Here is a 15149-nt window from a genome sequence, read left to right as displayed (position 1 = left end):
ATTCAGAATCCACCTGTTAATGCAGCAGTATGTGTAGGTGTGTACTGTCGTATGTCAAACTAGTTTGATTTTTAAAATCCTTTAAAAATGCTTTACTGTACTTTGAGCAGGCTGTGTAGGACAATAACACTTGGTTGCTGAATGACTTAATAAAGCCCTAATGTTAGTTCACCTACAGCACTTTAGTTCCTCCCTGGATGACCTGCCTGTCCTGTGCCAGTGGATCTTGTTTAGTGACCTTTACCCCAGGGCTGTGCATTTTTTATGGCCAGCACACATGGGGTGAGCCTGACTGCCCCCGCTTAGTGCTCCCAAATACCATCACTGGGAAAGCTCCTGCTGCCAGGTTCTGCTCATAACAGTGGAGTGGATGGCTTGGGAAGGGATGAGCTTTCAGTGGAACCCCACCTGAAGTGGCAGTGCTGAAAGTCTCTTCTTTTTTCCTGCTGTGTTTATGCTCCTCATCTCCATGACCCCACCTGCTTTAGTGCCTGCATGGTGGGGTCATGGTGCTCCCTGAGGGGCCAGGCTGGGACTGGCTTCAAAGAACATGGGTGTGAGGAACCGGAGCCTGTGGCAAGGAGCAGCTGTGCTGTGGGACAGAAGCCAACAGGAGAGTGAAACACCACCTGAGAAGTGTCACTAGATTGAAGTGAGCTGGTTTAGCTGGTAACCCAGAGCTCCGTGCTCTGAGAAAACGGGGGCAGTTATAATATATCCCCAAACATAGGGCAGGTGACCTCTCTTCCCCTTTTTCCTGGTTGTTTTGGGGTTGTTTGTTGTTTGTTTCTTTTTGTATTTGCAGAATTTTCTTCGGTGGATTTGAGGTGGATTGTCTGAAATTAAAGCAGACATGTTGTTTGCTGGCTTCAGAAGCGACCAACTTCATGGTCCTTTTTTGGTTGGGGGTGGGGGATGTAGAAAAGCTACTTGATTTTTGGGTATTTTTTCTCTCTACTGCAGTTCTTTTTGTTTGTGACATACTAAGATAAAATTATTTTATATTTTGGAGGCTCTTCTGGTAGGTCTGAAGATCTGAGTCCCATTCCAGCCTTGCCCATCCTGCCTGGGGCAGGAAGTTTTCTGCCACAGACCCAGTATTCATATTGGTTCAATACTGGTTCTGTAGTAAACAAGTTTGAGGGAGTTGGACATGGCCAGGTGAACATTACCCCTGGGAAAAAAGATGCAGTTTTGTTTGGTTTTTTCCCTTTGTGTGCCTAGTTCCCCAGCTGGGGATGCTGGTGGAACAGAAAATGGGTTATTAGAGGTGATGTCAGGAGTATTGAATTACCTGAGGAACAGATGGAGCTCCAGTACCTGTTGAGAAAAGCTCTACCTGCCTATCTTCTCCACATCCCCAGGGGATCTCACCAGTACTCTGCTGCTGCAGAGGAGAAGGAAAACTACTGCATTGGGAGTTGTTGCCCTGTGACTGAATATTGATGTGAAAGGCTTTATTTCAGGTTCTAGAGCAGACAGAAGAGCACTGTGGGTTGGTTAGGCAGTGGCACAGACTCCAAGATTCCTGGATTTTATTTGTCTTGGGTAGGGCCTCTGATATTTTTGTCTCTTTTCATGTACCTGGGAGAGGGAGGGAATCCCCAGTTGTGTATTGCAGGCCATTTGGTGAGTGAAGGAGAGGGTTCAGGTTCAGTTAAAATGTTGAAAAAAGCCTGTGTCCTGTATTTAGAAGTAAAATAAGCCCTTAAATATTTCTCAGATGACTGTGGAGGCTTCCTCTGCTGACAGACATTGGGGGCACCCAGTCATGCAGTGCATGAGACCATAAAATCTTTGAGATAAAACGAGCAGTTTCTGGCATCTGCAGGTGTAAAACATACTCAAAGCTGCCAGACCTTGTTGGAATTAGTTCTCCCTCTGGTGCACTGAGCAGGTGTGACTTGTCCTCTAGAACTCCCCATTGGAGTCAGGATTGTGGCGACGCCAACGTGCCATCTGCTGCTGGGCTAGACAAGTACAGCAGCATTTCATACCTGGAAACATTCAAAATGCTTTTATACAGCAGCAGAGTGTGTGGTTTGGGTGTCCTAGGGAAAAACAAACAAAACCAGACACAGAATTCCCTGTAAGCGGGTAAGATGAAACCTGTGGCATGGTTGGAACAAGCTATGTGCCCTTTATTCCTGCTATGGCACCCACCTCCCTGGGGCCCCCTGCCCACCTTCCACACACACTGCGGGGAGGCTGCAGGCCAGGGCCTGTCAGGGCTTTGCTTGAAGCATGTTGTTGTTAAATCTGTTCCCAGTGGAGTTTTTGCATGTTCTTAGATGTAAAGATGTGCCTAAGTGCAGGGTAGGATGCCCAGAAATCCCCGTCCACAAATACTTTATTCTCTGGCAGTTGCTTTCTCTGGAGATCTGAGGTTGATACAGCTTCCTCCAATTTACTCCTGTCTCATAGCAACCCTGCACAGTCACTGCTGCTCTCTTGTGACTGGCTTTTCCATTAAAAGCCCAAGATCCAGTCTTACAGTGCCTGGGAATTAGAGTTTAGTTGCTTAACTGGGGATAGAAATGTACCTGTTTCCATGTCTGGGAAGATCAGAAGTGAATAGCCATATTCTGACACGTAGATTGTACTTAACATCTCTATATAAAATCCATAGATCTGTATCTAAACCTGCTGCCCAGATGAATTGAGGAATCACTTCTCTCTATGTCATGCAGAAAACTGCACCTGGAGGTTGTGATTCAGCAAAGATTTGCCCAGACAGGACACTGGGCATCATCCCCACCATAGCAAATGGTGCCTGACTGTCCTGGTCACTGTTCTTCAAAGCCCAGTAAAACAGAAACATATTTGGAGTTCACAGCTTTAAAATCTGAACTTCTTTTTTCCTGCTGTGTTCATGCTCCTCATCTCCCTCTGTTTTGTGTGGAGCTGAGCTACTTGGCAGCTTTCTGTACATAAGAGGAGACCAACCCTGTGTCCTTGGAGCCTTTAACTGGCTTCCACTCTCTGAGCTTAAATGTTTGCTTCTAGAGCCATGCTTCTCCAAAACCAGGGCCTCCAATCTGCAGATTTTTGGAGTATCCCTGTAAACTTTAGACAGAAATACTTTTACTGGAAACTGGGCATTAGACTGTCTTTATGCATGAGGATGATGCCCCAAAAATGTTTGCATCCATGGAGGAGAGAAGCTCCTTCCATCCAGGCATCTGGGCTTCACACTGGGCTGGTCACCATGTGGTTACATCCATTTAGACACAGCGGGAGAATGTTGGAGCTCCCACAGCACTGCAGCCTGGGCTGGACTGTCACAAGCTGGTTTGCCTCTCCAGTGAGAGATCGGTGGTTTGGGTGCTGCAAGTCAGTTTATCCATGAAATCCATGTCCTTCCTGACTGTGGGAAGTGCCAGATAATCTGATTTCAGCCCAGCTTTGCTCCACTGCAGTTCAGCAGAGTTCCTGTTGTTTATCCTGGCCCGGCAGCACATCAGGGAGTTGTGCATGGGAACTCAATCAGGTCCCTGAGCATTGCCACCTCCTTACCCATGGGCACCTGAACCAGCCCTGCCAGTGCCTGCTCCCAGAAGGTCCTGAACTTCCTGGTGGTCTCCCAGCCACGCCATGTTTGCACAGCATGCATGGAATAAAACACAAGTGCTGGATGCTTTGTTCTCTGTTTGTGCTCAGTTTACGTAAGCGAGGTTGGAGCAGCGTGGGGTAGGAGTGGCCTGAGGGGATGGGGACCAGCAGTGTGGGCTGGGGCCACTGTCAGTGTCCACTGGGAGATTCCTGTATTGTTGTGCAGCTGTGCATCCACCTCCTGTCCCTGGAAGTGTACCTGCATTGGTGGTGACTCAGTCACAGAGGTGAAATAAAGAGCTGTCTGAAAGCCTGTGTGTGATGGTTTATGAACACTTAATCCTCACTTTGTTCTCAGCACAGGTACCTCAGTTTACAGAGCTCAGTATTCACAGAGGGTTTTAACTTAACAAAACATCTCATTTCCCTTCTAGAGGCACAAGTCAAATGATAATTTATACCAGTAGTTACCATGCAGAGTCTTTGCTTGGAAAATCTCAGTCCTGTGTTGTCACACGCTGGTCTGTGTGAAGAGCCAGTGCTCCAAACAGCATGTGAGCAGTTACTTCTGGGGAACATTCTGGAAGAACTGAATTTGCAAAGCTGCAGCTGAGCTTTTCATAAAGACAGTGATCCCACTTGGAGGATAGACGGGAGCACACCAAAAATAGTGGAAATAATCCTTCCATTGGAACAACTCGGAAAAACTGCAATTGTCTGCAGAATTATTTTTGCATGTTTATGATCTAAAATGTTGCATAGAGGGGATAATTAGGCTTGAAAATGACATACAGAGGTTGGGTATTTGCATTGCAGCAGTAACTGAAGTTTTCTGGTGTCAAACCCTTACATTGTGTGTGGTGACTAAATGTCATGGGACAGGAGAGGTGGAGTCACCTGCACAGGGTCTGCAATAAAGCAGCTCTCACTCAGCTTAAAGGTTCGAATGGGGTTCAATTTTGCCAAGTTCTTATGTCCAGTAATGAGCCTTGGGTAGGTGAAATGCAGTGAACAGCAGCAATTCCAAAAGGAAAGATTTGGAACTTTTCCATGGTGAAATTTCTTGCATCAGGAGGAGCTGACCATGGTCATGGATTGTGGAACTGCTCTGGCATTGCCAGGGGAGCTCATTCCAGGGTGTCAGGTGTTCAGTGCAGGGTAGCAGGTGCTGCAGAGCTGTACATGCTGAGGAATCTCTTGTGCTGAACTAAATTCTGGGTTTAACTGACACAGTTTGCATAATTGCATAGCTTTAAATTAGGTGCTTCAGAAACCAGTCTGTGGAGATCCAGAGGGTTTCCCTACAAACCAGTTCACAGTGACTTCACAGGCTCTCTGCATCCAAGAGCAAATGAGCTGCTCTGATGTCAGACTGAGGGTGACTGACAGTTCCTTACACCACAGGGGAAGGCTTGTGGTCCCCCAAATTAAAGCAAGCAAGGTGGTTTTGCCTCTGGCATCCCCTGTGAGGTGACACAGGGTAAGGGACTCCCAGGGTGCTGCATCCTCCAGCAGAGGAGCAAGGGATGATTAAACGCCTCCTGAGCCTGCCAGGCAGTGCCTCACACAAGCCTTGTGTGCAGGTAGCTCAAAGATGAAGCAAATTCTGGCAAATGTGTCTGTACAGGTAATCGGCAGCAAATCCTGTTTTCCTTCTGCAGAATGCTAAGTACAATAGCTTAATCCCTGTGAGGTGAGACTGCTTGGGATCCTGTTTATACATTACTTTTCCTCTCTCCTTTTTTTGTGCACCTGCTCACACCACTTTTATGTTTCTCTCCTGCTTCTCCCCTTCCCCCTGTTTCAGTGAGTGTATTTTTGGGAATGTTGGATTTCTCAGTCTCTGGATTTTGATGGGAGCATCTCCTTCCTCAGGTGAACTGCCATGCTGGAATCTGCTGGCCGTTTCTTTTGAAAAGCTTTACAAACTGGCACTGCAGCATATTCCTGGGGTAGAAGGGTGTTTGTTTTTCCATCACTTGCGTGTATTTCTGTCTGCAAACAGCAATTTCCACGTTCCCAGTCTTTCATACTTCCCACGCAGTTCAGGAGATGTCCTGGTTAATTGTCTGCTGATCCTCGTCTCGGTTGGATTCTGAGAGCTGCTTCATTTTGCCATTTGCTTGTATTTACCACCTGATTATATCCCCAAGAATGAACTTTTTCTCTCCAGCTGCAGCAAGATTACAGACTGTTCATGGCACTTCCTTCCTAGTCAGATCTGCAGCAGAGCTCTCCACCCTGGGGTTTGCCAGTGACGTTGATTCTTTACACAATCAGTGTTCCTACTCATGGCTCCACAGCCCTGGCTCCTGCAGTGAGGGGGTTTTAAAATTGTAGAACACATAGGAAATGGTATTTCGTAGGAAATTTGCCCTGTTAAAGGCAGAGTAGTGAAAATTGAGGTCAGAGCTTCCTATTCAGCTGGAATGGGAATGGTTTGGCTTCTCTCTGCCTTACCCAGAGTGTGCTGGGAAGAGCTGGACTGTGTTGAGAAGCATTTGCATAATGGCCTTCCAACTCTGCCATGAGATACAGCAAGTTTTTCTCTCTCATCTGCCTCCTGACCTCAGTCAGTGTCTGGGTTTGTGTGGGAGTTGTACCTCGATCACAGACAAACTTCATCTCCTTGTGAGCTGGGGCATCCATTGCTGCCCATTGGTCTTTCTTCTGCTTCCTGATGAAACCCTGGATAACTGATCCAGACAATAGAAGTTACAAAAGGAGTTCCTGTTAATTTGAGACCTGTGACTAGATTTGACATTTAGGTGACTCACTTCAGGATGTAAAGGAGGGAAATGGGTTCTGTAGGAAGCATTTTGGGGGTTTTGGTAAATACTCTGGTTGGTTTCACTGGAGGCAAATGTGTACTGTCACCTTGAGAAGGCACACATGGCACTTGTGGGAACGTGGATTTTTTTTTTTCTTGGGTTTTTTTTTTTTTCTGGCATAGCCTCTTCCCTGGTTACAGCCCCATGTCTGTGGGACAGACTGGAGAGGCTGCGGGGCCTGGGCCTGCAGGTGTTGTAGCATCTATAGGGAATTCTGTTGTAGAAAACACAAGTTATTTTGTGACCATCACCTAAAATCATCTTACAGAGGTAAGTAGTGGCATCTGCCCTCCCTGGAGAAACCAACTCTGGACCCTGTGATTTAAGAATGTCCTTGGAGCCACAGTGGGGTTGGTGGGAAGCCCTGGGCTGGGCTGGGCACTTTTTGGAGCTGAGCATTGAGCGTTTTGTTTCTTGTCTGTTGAAAATTGATTATGTCTCCAACTTTCTTTCAGGGTTTCCACGGTCCTTATCACTTCGGACAGTCTTAAAACACAAAAACACAAAACGGGTATCGACAAGACAAGAAAAAGCTGACTTTTGGGGGAAGGGAGGGGGATTCATGTGGCAGACAGACACAACGTGGATCCCCCTTCTCTGCCTCCGTGTTCTGGAAAAGAAGAAAAAACAAAAGCCCAGTAACTTAAGACTAGCTGTTTCCAGAGGAAAATCCAAAACCTGAGTATGCATGTGTGACTGCTGGAGTTCAGAGTGGTGTAAATGCTATGAGGAAGAAGAGACACCAACACTATGGGTTTTTAGAAATTATCTTCACACGTAATTAGGTAGCTTAAAAAGAAGTTTAAAAATGAAAATTTAAAAGCCATCTTTAAAAAAAATATTTTGCCTACAGAGCGGTTGTAGTTTGAGCAAATGTTTAATTTCTGTTTGTTTCTTGTTCTATTTTTTTGTTTGTTTTTTTTCCTAAGGGACAGCGTGCATTTTCCCAGAATGTCCTGGTTTGCTGCCGAACGGGACTGGCTCAGCACCCGCTGGGGTTTGTGCAGGGACTGCTTCTGTCAGGCTTTTTTAATGCCAGGTTGGGTCTGCACCCAGCACTGCGTTTTTAACAGCATCTGCTGGTTTTAGTTACCGACTTTTTAATATTTTATTTCCTCTTTTCCTTTTGGTTTGGGTGTTGCTTTTAAGTTGTCCTGCGTGTCGTTGGGAACCACACTATGGACAGGTCTTGGTATCAGAATTGGAGAGGGAGACTCTGGGACTTCTGGGATAACATGGAGGGCTCATCTCCCTTCCCCCTTGTACATGAAGTACATATATACACACCCATGTTAATAAGAAACTGATTTATTCAAGTTCCTGAGCTGTCCTGTGTGGTTAGCAGTTTAAAATCCCTTTTTGTTCACTTGTGTGCAGTAGCTGTGCCTGGAGCTGTGTGCCAAGGGGAATCTCTGTAGCTGTAATTCACCTGCTGGTAGTTGCAAAGCTTCACAGACATCCTGTCCTTTTCATTTGGAACTTCCCCTCTCTCTTTCAGAGCATAAGTTTGCATTTGTTTCTCCTGTGCTGAGGTGTAGCTTAGAGGCTGATCCATGTGTTCTGGACCACAGAGCAGGAGTTGGCACCACCAGCTGGGTCCCACTGTCACCTCCTCTTCTTCTGCCTTTGTCATCTGGGCTCAGGGCTGCACTGAGGCTCTGAGTGGGCTCTCATGTTAGGGGAGGGATTGCAAAAGATTTGGGCTGCTCTGCTGTTCCTCCAGCATGTTTTCCTCCCGTTCTGGACTGGGAAGTGCAGTGTGACGGGATGCAGCTTGGTCTCAGGCACTGTGGTGAATTTATTCTGAAGTGCTTTCCCCCACAGAGGGGAGCAAGCCCAGCAGCACCATCCTGCACAAATGAACCAGGCTGGAACAGCCATCTGCCAAAGATACAGGAATATGCAAAGCTCCCTTTACCTTCCAGATCTTCCCAGAAAAGGCTTTTCCCTGTGTCAGAGCTGCACACTGCATGGCTTTGCCCTCGCTGCTCTTGGCTGCTTTTGTTTTTGTGGCTGGTTTCAAATGGAGGAATCTTGATTGCAGCTACCAAGGACTGGTACCTGGGTGCATATGGATGGACCTTGTGTGGCCAGTGGGAGTTCCTTGTGTCCAACAGAAGAAGGATTGGGTGATGGATTTTGTTCAAATTTCAGAGGTTCAGTTGTTACAGATCACCATTAGCTGAAATCTCCCTTCAGAAATTGATTAGCTGGGATAAACAAGTACAAGATCAGAAACTGTCTGCATAGAAGTGGCACCACAGGGCTTGAACTGCCTGACACTTGCACTTGCAGTCTGGTGGGCAACTGGTTGTGCCCTGGATCTAGGGGAGAGTTGGGATTGGAGTGAACCTGCTGAAGTGCTGCTTCTTGGAAGGTTTGGTTCTTGTGCTCTAACATTTTGCCTTGGATTAGTTCTGAGCATTAGATCTGAGCATTGATCTGAGGGGTGATTTGCAGCCAGATCTGTGGCTGTGGGCAGGTGAAAACTTTGCTCGCTCCCTCCCTTCCTCACAGGTGGCTCACAAGCCCCTCTGAGGAAATGAACATCACACCTGCAGCACCACTGTTCCCCTTGTGAGGGCACTGAACTTCTGAAGACAGCTCTTGGTCCAAGTGAAGAGGTGATTCCTTATCTTTATTAGCTCCTTGTGTCAGCTGCATAGTGGAAAGGAAGGGGAAATCAAGGTCTGAGTTGGAGAGTTAGAGCTGGTGCTGTGACCTTTGTCTGGTGTCAGCAGAGGCACCTGGGAGACCCTTGCACTCAGATACCCCCATGCTGGCTTTCTGCTCCCAGGCACGTGTGCTCCTCCTGTGTCCCCTGGCTGCCACACTTGTGTTCCTGTGCTCCTCCTAAGGCTGAATTTATTTCCCTTGTCTTGAAAAATCAAAACTTGCATGCACCCCAAGTAGCCATGTGCTTTCCCACTCTGAAGGCATTCCCATTTGCAGTCTGTGGTGTCCTGGTGACAAGGGTTGCATGTTCCAGGGTGTGAGGAAAGGCAGGGCTCTGAGATCTGCAGCTCTTTCTGCTCACATCCTGCTCTGCCCAGGCAGCTGAAGGATCCACGGAGCGCTGGCTCTTTGGGGCCAGTGTTGTGGCCCCTGCTGTGGCACTGGAAGTATGTTAACCCAACAGGGGTTGGTCTATCTCTGTGTTTTTCCTCCAGTAAAAACTCTTTCACTGAGGCCAAAGGTGCTTTTATCTCCTGATTTCTTGGAGCTTCATGGTGCAGCCGGCCCTCAGATTGCTCATGCTTCAGGTGTCCAGCTTTTAATAGGGAGATTAAAGTGAATTTGGCAAAATTCTGCTACATGACACTGCAGTTTATTTCGGCTGCCATACAGAAAAGGGTAATGTAGAACATCTCTGATGGCCTCTAAGTGGGTCCCTGTGGTAAGCAAGAGCCACTTGGACCCTGTCACTAACACAGCTCAAGCAGTCACCTCCCAGCCTTGGCAAACTGGAGCAGGATGTCCCTGGGACTGGCCCTGAAGTGACAGTGCCATGGGAGGGGTTGAGAAAATGGGAATCTTCTGCCCACACTTCAGGAGTGCTGGATTTGAGCCCTGCCAAGGTTTGGGAGCTGGGGCAGAGCCGTGCAGTCAGAGAGCAGTGGTGTGGGTGGGAAATGCACGCTGTCCCATGTCTGGGTTTCTGTTGTGTTTAATTTTTTCCGTGTGTGAGTGCGTGGGTGGTTCCCAGCCTGTCTGTGCTCGCCAGGGCAGTGCATGTGTAGCACGGGATGGTGTGTTGCCTCTCTGAGTCTGGGAGAAGTCCTATGATAGCACATTGGGGGTGAAAATAAAGGAAGCTTTTTCCTTAATGTATAAATGAATATTTGTATGATTAAATTAACACTGAAAAAAAAAACCAAAAAAAAAAAGCTCGTAGCTGTTGAGAGTTTTATTGAAGCTGCAAAACTTCTGTCACTTTGTAGTTAAATGTACCTGATTTGCTCCATCCCCAGCGTGTTTCCAGACATTCGAGCACAAAACTCTTAAACCCCCCTCCAGCCCTAATTTAGTCCAAATTGCTGTGAAACCAGACCAAATCTGGTGCATACTGAGGTTATCAAACCAACTGTCAAGCCCCTGAGTGAGGGTGGGGAGAGGCTCTGGGGGTGGTTGTGAGGCAGGGGGAGGGAAGGGACTCTGGATTCCCTTGTGACAAGGTCAGGTCACTTCTCCAGACAGCTCCTGAGGAGGAGTGGGATGGTCTCAGCAATCTTCATAGGAGGGACACCAGCACAAAGCGATGCCACTGCTGTGTTCCCAGGTGCTCTTTGTGTGGCTGATCCAAATCCCAGCCCTTCCCTCAGAGCCTGGTGCAGGATGGGGTGATACTTCACACTTCAAGCAGCCCAGTCCTGAGGGATCACATCTTCCATCCCCTGAGTGGCTCAGGAAGGCAGGAGTGGGAGTTTGAAGGGAGGAAGATTAGCTTGGGTTTTATTTTCTCACAATCCCTAAGGAATCAGCTGTGTATTGGGATTGGGGCACAGGAAGGTTTCACTTTGCTGGACACCTGCACAGTTGTCCCAGGTGGATCTGAGTTCCCAGGTGAGGCCTTGCTGCTCAGGACACCCAGCCCAAGCATAACTTGGATAACCTGCACCATGGAGCAGCTCTGCTGAGGCCGTTCCTTTGCTTACCTGGGAGTTTGTTACTAATCCCCACCAGAAACCTCACTCTGTGTGTGCTGGCTTTGCTTTTATCATTTGAATAAATGCCTGGAGCTTTCATGTGCCGGTTAAGCTTGACTGAAAGCCTGACTGGGAACAGACATCCTGCTGCCTGTGCCTGGGGGTGTTTGTTTTGTGCCCTGAGCAGAACGCGCCCCTCAAGCTCGAGGTGCTCCCGGGTGTCCCAAGGCCGCTGTTTGGGCAGGGGAGGATTGCCCGCTCTGCTCACTGCCCAGCTTTGCATTTACTCCTTATTTGCTCGAAAGAATCTGTTTATCTTTAGGGTTGCAACCTGTCAGAGGTTGCCAGCACAGGACAATCCCATCACACCTTTAAAGCTATCTCCTGAGTGGGCAAATACCTGGCGGGATTGCTGTGGTGGAGGTCATCCCGCGATCCCAGCAGCTGAGCTGGGCAGGTAGGCAGGAGGCCAAGGCAAACGGCTGCCACAGGCACCTGGGAGCTGCTTGGGTGCTGCTTTTGCTTCTTATTTTTTTAGGGGAACCAGATCGTTGTCCATTAAAAGTTGAAAAATTAATTCTGATTTTATGCAGGGTTTTTTTTGGTTTTTTTTTTGGTTCCCAAAGCAAATCACTCAGAGGAAGGGTGTTCCCAGATTTTTGTGATGGATTACAGGGATAAGGAAGTGCTCAGCACCCAGGACTGTCCTGTGCCTTGTAGGGTACTCATGCCCCTAGGGCTGGAGGGAAGAGCAGATCTGCTCCAAAACCTCCCCAGCACCACTGCATGTCCCCATACCTGCAGGCATGACCCCAAGGGCTCCAATGGGCACCTGCCCATCCAGGAGCAGCACCTGGAACAGTGGCAGAGAGGATTTTTGTGATTTTTGTTTATTTTTCTTCCTCTACCTGCTACAGCCCGTGGTGTGCAACACTCTGCTCGTGCATCTCTGCAGATCCCTTGGGAGGCACGAGGGAATGTTAATGGACCGAGGGGGAAATGAGGCCAGGCCAGTGGTGTGATGCTACCAGAGGTCCATGGGGAAGGGAACAGAATCAGGGGGAACTTGGGATCTTTCTGGAAGCTCTCCACAACCTGCTCTCTCTGCCTTTGTGTTTGTTGGAAAATTCCCAGTTACACAGGAATTATTTAAGGAAATCTAATCTCAAACATTTCCTACCCCATTGATAAAACAGCCAAGTAGTAAAAGCTCGCAGCGGAGCCCAGCGGGGAGGCAGATGGCACGCGTGGGCACGGACCAGCCCTGTTTGCCCCATGGAACGCTGCAGGCTCGGCTCTGCGGAGCAGCTGCAGCTGGGCTGGCTCCAGAGCTGCCTCTTTGCTCATCCTATTCCCATAGTTTGGTTATCTCTCCCCTGCAGGAATGACGCCTTCATAGAAACTTAAAGCAGGGAGAGGAAAGTTTGGTTTTCACCACTTTCCACTCATGGTGAGTGGTGCAGTGTCCTGTGAGGTGGCTCAGCTGTGCCCAGGAGTCGGGGCACTGCAGGAATCACAGCTCCATGTGCTGCCAGGGGATGGTGTTGGGTGCAGGGGCTGGGCTGGGGGGGTTGATCTGGACCCAGGGGCTCCCAGCAGAGGTGTTCAAAGACAGTTTGCTGGCGATGGGCCCAGCCTGGGGCAGGTGCCAGCAGAGGGAGCTGAGGTTGTTCCTCGTCCACAAAACCCTTCGGAGCTGCTGGATGTGGCCTTTCCACAGGCAAGAGTCCTGTCCACCCACCTCCCGGAGCAGCTGCTGGCCTGGCCAGGCTTGGCTGGGTGGTGGGGTGGCACATGTCACTTGGCCTGTCACCACCACTGCTGGGACTGGGACAGTGCTGCAGAGCCAGGCAGGAGCTGCTGGGCAGGGACAGCATGGGCACAACCCTCTGGGTTGGGAATGAGGAAGGGTCTGCACACCAGGAGGCCCATGTTGTGTCTCATTTTGAAGGGTGACGTGTTGGGGGCAAAAGGGGGTCTGGCTGCTCTGCTGTGGCCTCAGGGTGGTGCACAGTTCTGTGGGAGGGAGAGAGGGACCCCAAAACCTTGGGGCTGGGGTATGGCCCTTTTTCCAGGCCCTTTTCTAGGAAAGCCATCCCACAGAACGGGGCTTTTCGCCTCTCCTGGGTCTCTCTGCACCTCTGGTGTGGAGCAGCTGGGCTCAGCAGGGTCTGTGCAGCATTGGCATCCAGGGGGAAACACAGCAAGAACTCACATTCCTTATCTAATCTGCAGCATTTTCCCTCCTCGCTGTTTATTGTGGCCATGTTTCCTCAATTAATTGACAGCTGCAAGCTGGGCTGTGACGTCAGCCTGTGGCATTGAAGCCCCAGACCCAGGGGTGGCATTGGAGGGACCCTGGGATGAGCCCCTCGAACCCCTGTGAGCCCAGAAGGGCCAAGGACCCTTGGGTAGGTGACAGAAAGAGGCACCTGAGGACTGACACTGCTGCATTGGGCAGCAGAGAGGGTCCCTGTCCCCACAGAGGCCACAGGGACATCCTGGCTGTGCTTGGGGGACACTTGAACCTGTCCTGTCCTGCCTCCACCCCAGCAGTCACTGTGCTGCCCTACCTGAGGCTGCTCGTAGCCAGAGCTGGATTTTGCAGCGGGGCTTGGGCAGTCGAGGCCACTGTGCCCTTACGGGTGCCCCCCCGAGCCTGGCAGGACATGGCAGCAGCCCCAAAGCCCCTGTGTCTGCTCCACAGTGGGATGAGAGAGGACAAATTCCCAAACTACAGCTTTGGAGCAGCCTGGTTTGTCCCTCTTGGGAAGGAGGGGGTGAGTGGGGGCTCGATGCCCTGCGGGTGCCTCCCCAGGCAGGGAAGTCTCCTTAGGATGAGCCCGGCTGCTCTGCCTTGCCCATGGGGAGCAGGCTGGGAGGAAGCAGCTGAGGGTGCCTGAGAAGCAGGTTTGTCAGAATTTTAAAGGGATCTAAATCAATAGCGATAAGGAAACAATTATTTAAAGAGCAAACAAATGAAAATTGCTAAATGTACCTTATTTTTTCTTTTTTTTTTTTTTTTTTTTCTTGCAGGTGAAGGGTGCAGGGCTGATGCCTCTGGGTGCTGGGAGTGGGTCCTTGGGACCACCCTGGGGTGGGCAGTGGGGTAGCTCTGCTTGCTCAGCCCAGCCCCAGACAGGCTGGAAACGAGCCTCGCAGGACAAAGTGTTGTTTCATCCCACAAGGAAAAAGGTTTTATGGGTCATCTGGAAATGCTAATCCTCAGGTGAGCCCGTTTGTGACGTTTGTGAGCCTGCTGGTGTCACAGCAGGTGCTGGGTCAGCAGGGACAGGAACAGTCCTAGGCTGGTGTGGGGACACTGCTGTGTGTCACCTGCACCTGCTGGCTGCATTTGGAGGGGGAAGGGAGCCAGGACTGGTCACTGAGGCCAGGCAATCCCTACAGGGCAAGGATAATTTCTGCACCTTCTCCGTGGAGCTCAGGATCCTGCTTGGGTTTGTGGCAGGGCCAGGCTGCAGCTGGAGACCATCCCTGCCCCATGGAGAGCATTTCCCCTGCCCTGCCTGGTACAGGGTCCCCAGGAGCAGAGAGCCAGTGGAGGATCCCAGCTCCCCACACACCGGGGCTGTGCCTGTCACCACTGGGGCTTTGTCTCAAAGGGCAGCTCATTCCCATCCTTCCCCCCCATGGTGTTTTCATCGGCTTTTGGTTGGGGATTAGGCACATGTTGACAGAACAAACATTTTGCTGCGCTCAAAATCCACTGCTGAGGAGAGAAGTGATGTCCCTGCTCTGCTGGTGCCTGAGCCAGCACTGGGATGGGGACATTTGGGATGGGGAGAGCCAGGCTTGGGGCCAGGACAGCCCTTTGAGGGGAACATGGAGCCATTTCAGGTCACATCCTACACCAGGGCCAGAGCTCAGTCTCTCTGCTCCCTCACAGAGCATTAACCATTTTCTGCTTTAATATCCTGCCCTGTGAAACCAGGGACACCACAAGGAATGCTGCCTGTGTCCAGCAAGGCTTTGACAGGTGCTGGGGCCCCCCTGCCCAGCTCCTGGTTCCCATCTCAGCTCCTTCCTCCCCAGACCTGGCTCCAGGAACTGCGGCTCTGCACAGTGCTGGTGTTGGGAAGGCTGACAAGGCTGGGGATAC

At 50.0% G+C, this 15149-nt stretch overlaps 1 protein-coding gene across 1 annotated transcript in view; it reads left to right on the top strand.

Annotated features, from left to right (window-relative positions):
* The window catches only part of ILRUN (inflammation and lipid regulator with UBA-like and NBR1-like domains), a 28062-nt gene extending 17844 nt beyond the window's left edge, over nucleotides 1-10218 (top strand). Inside the window, exon 5 of the mRNA XM_086862003.1 lies at nucleotides 6839-10218. Coding sequence (XP_086718129.1) covers nucleotides 6839-6874 — 36 coding nt within the window. The 3' untranslated portion in view covers nucleotides 6875-10218. The remainder of the gene's footprint in view (nucleotides 1-6838) is intronic.
* The last annotated feature ends 4931 nt before the right edge of the window (nucleotides 10219-15149 follow it).

Source organism: Cyanistes caeruleus, chromosome 24 (genome assembly GCF_971803275.1).
Source record: "Cyanistes caeruleus chromosome 24, bCyaCae1.hap1.1, whole genome shotgun sequence".
Lineage (NCBI taxonomy): Eukaryota > Metazoa > Chordata > Aves > Passeriformes > Paridae > Cyanistes > Cyanistes caeruleus.
This window is presented reverse-complemented; position numbering and strand designations above follow the sequence as displayed.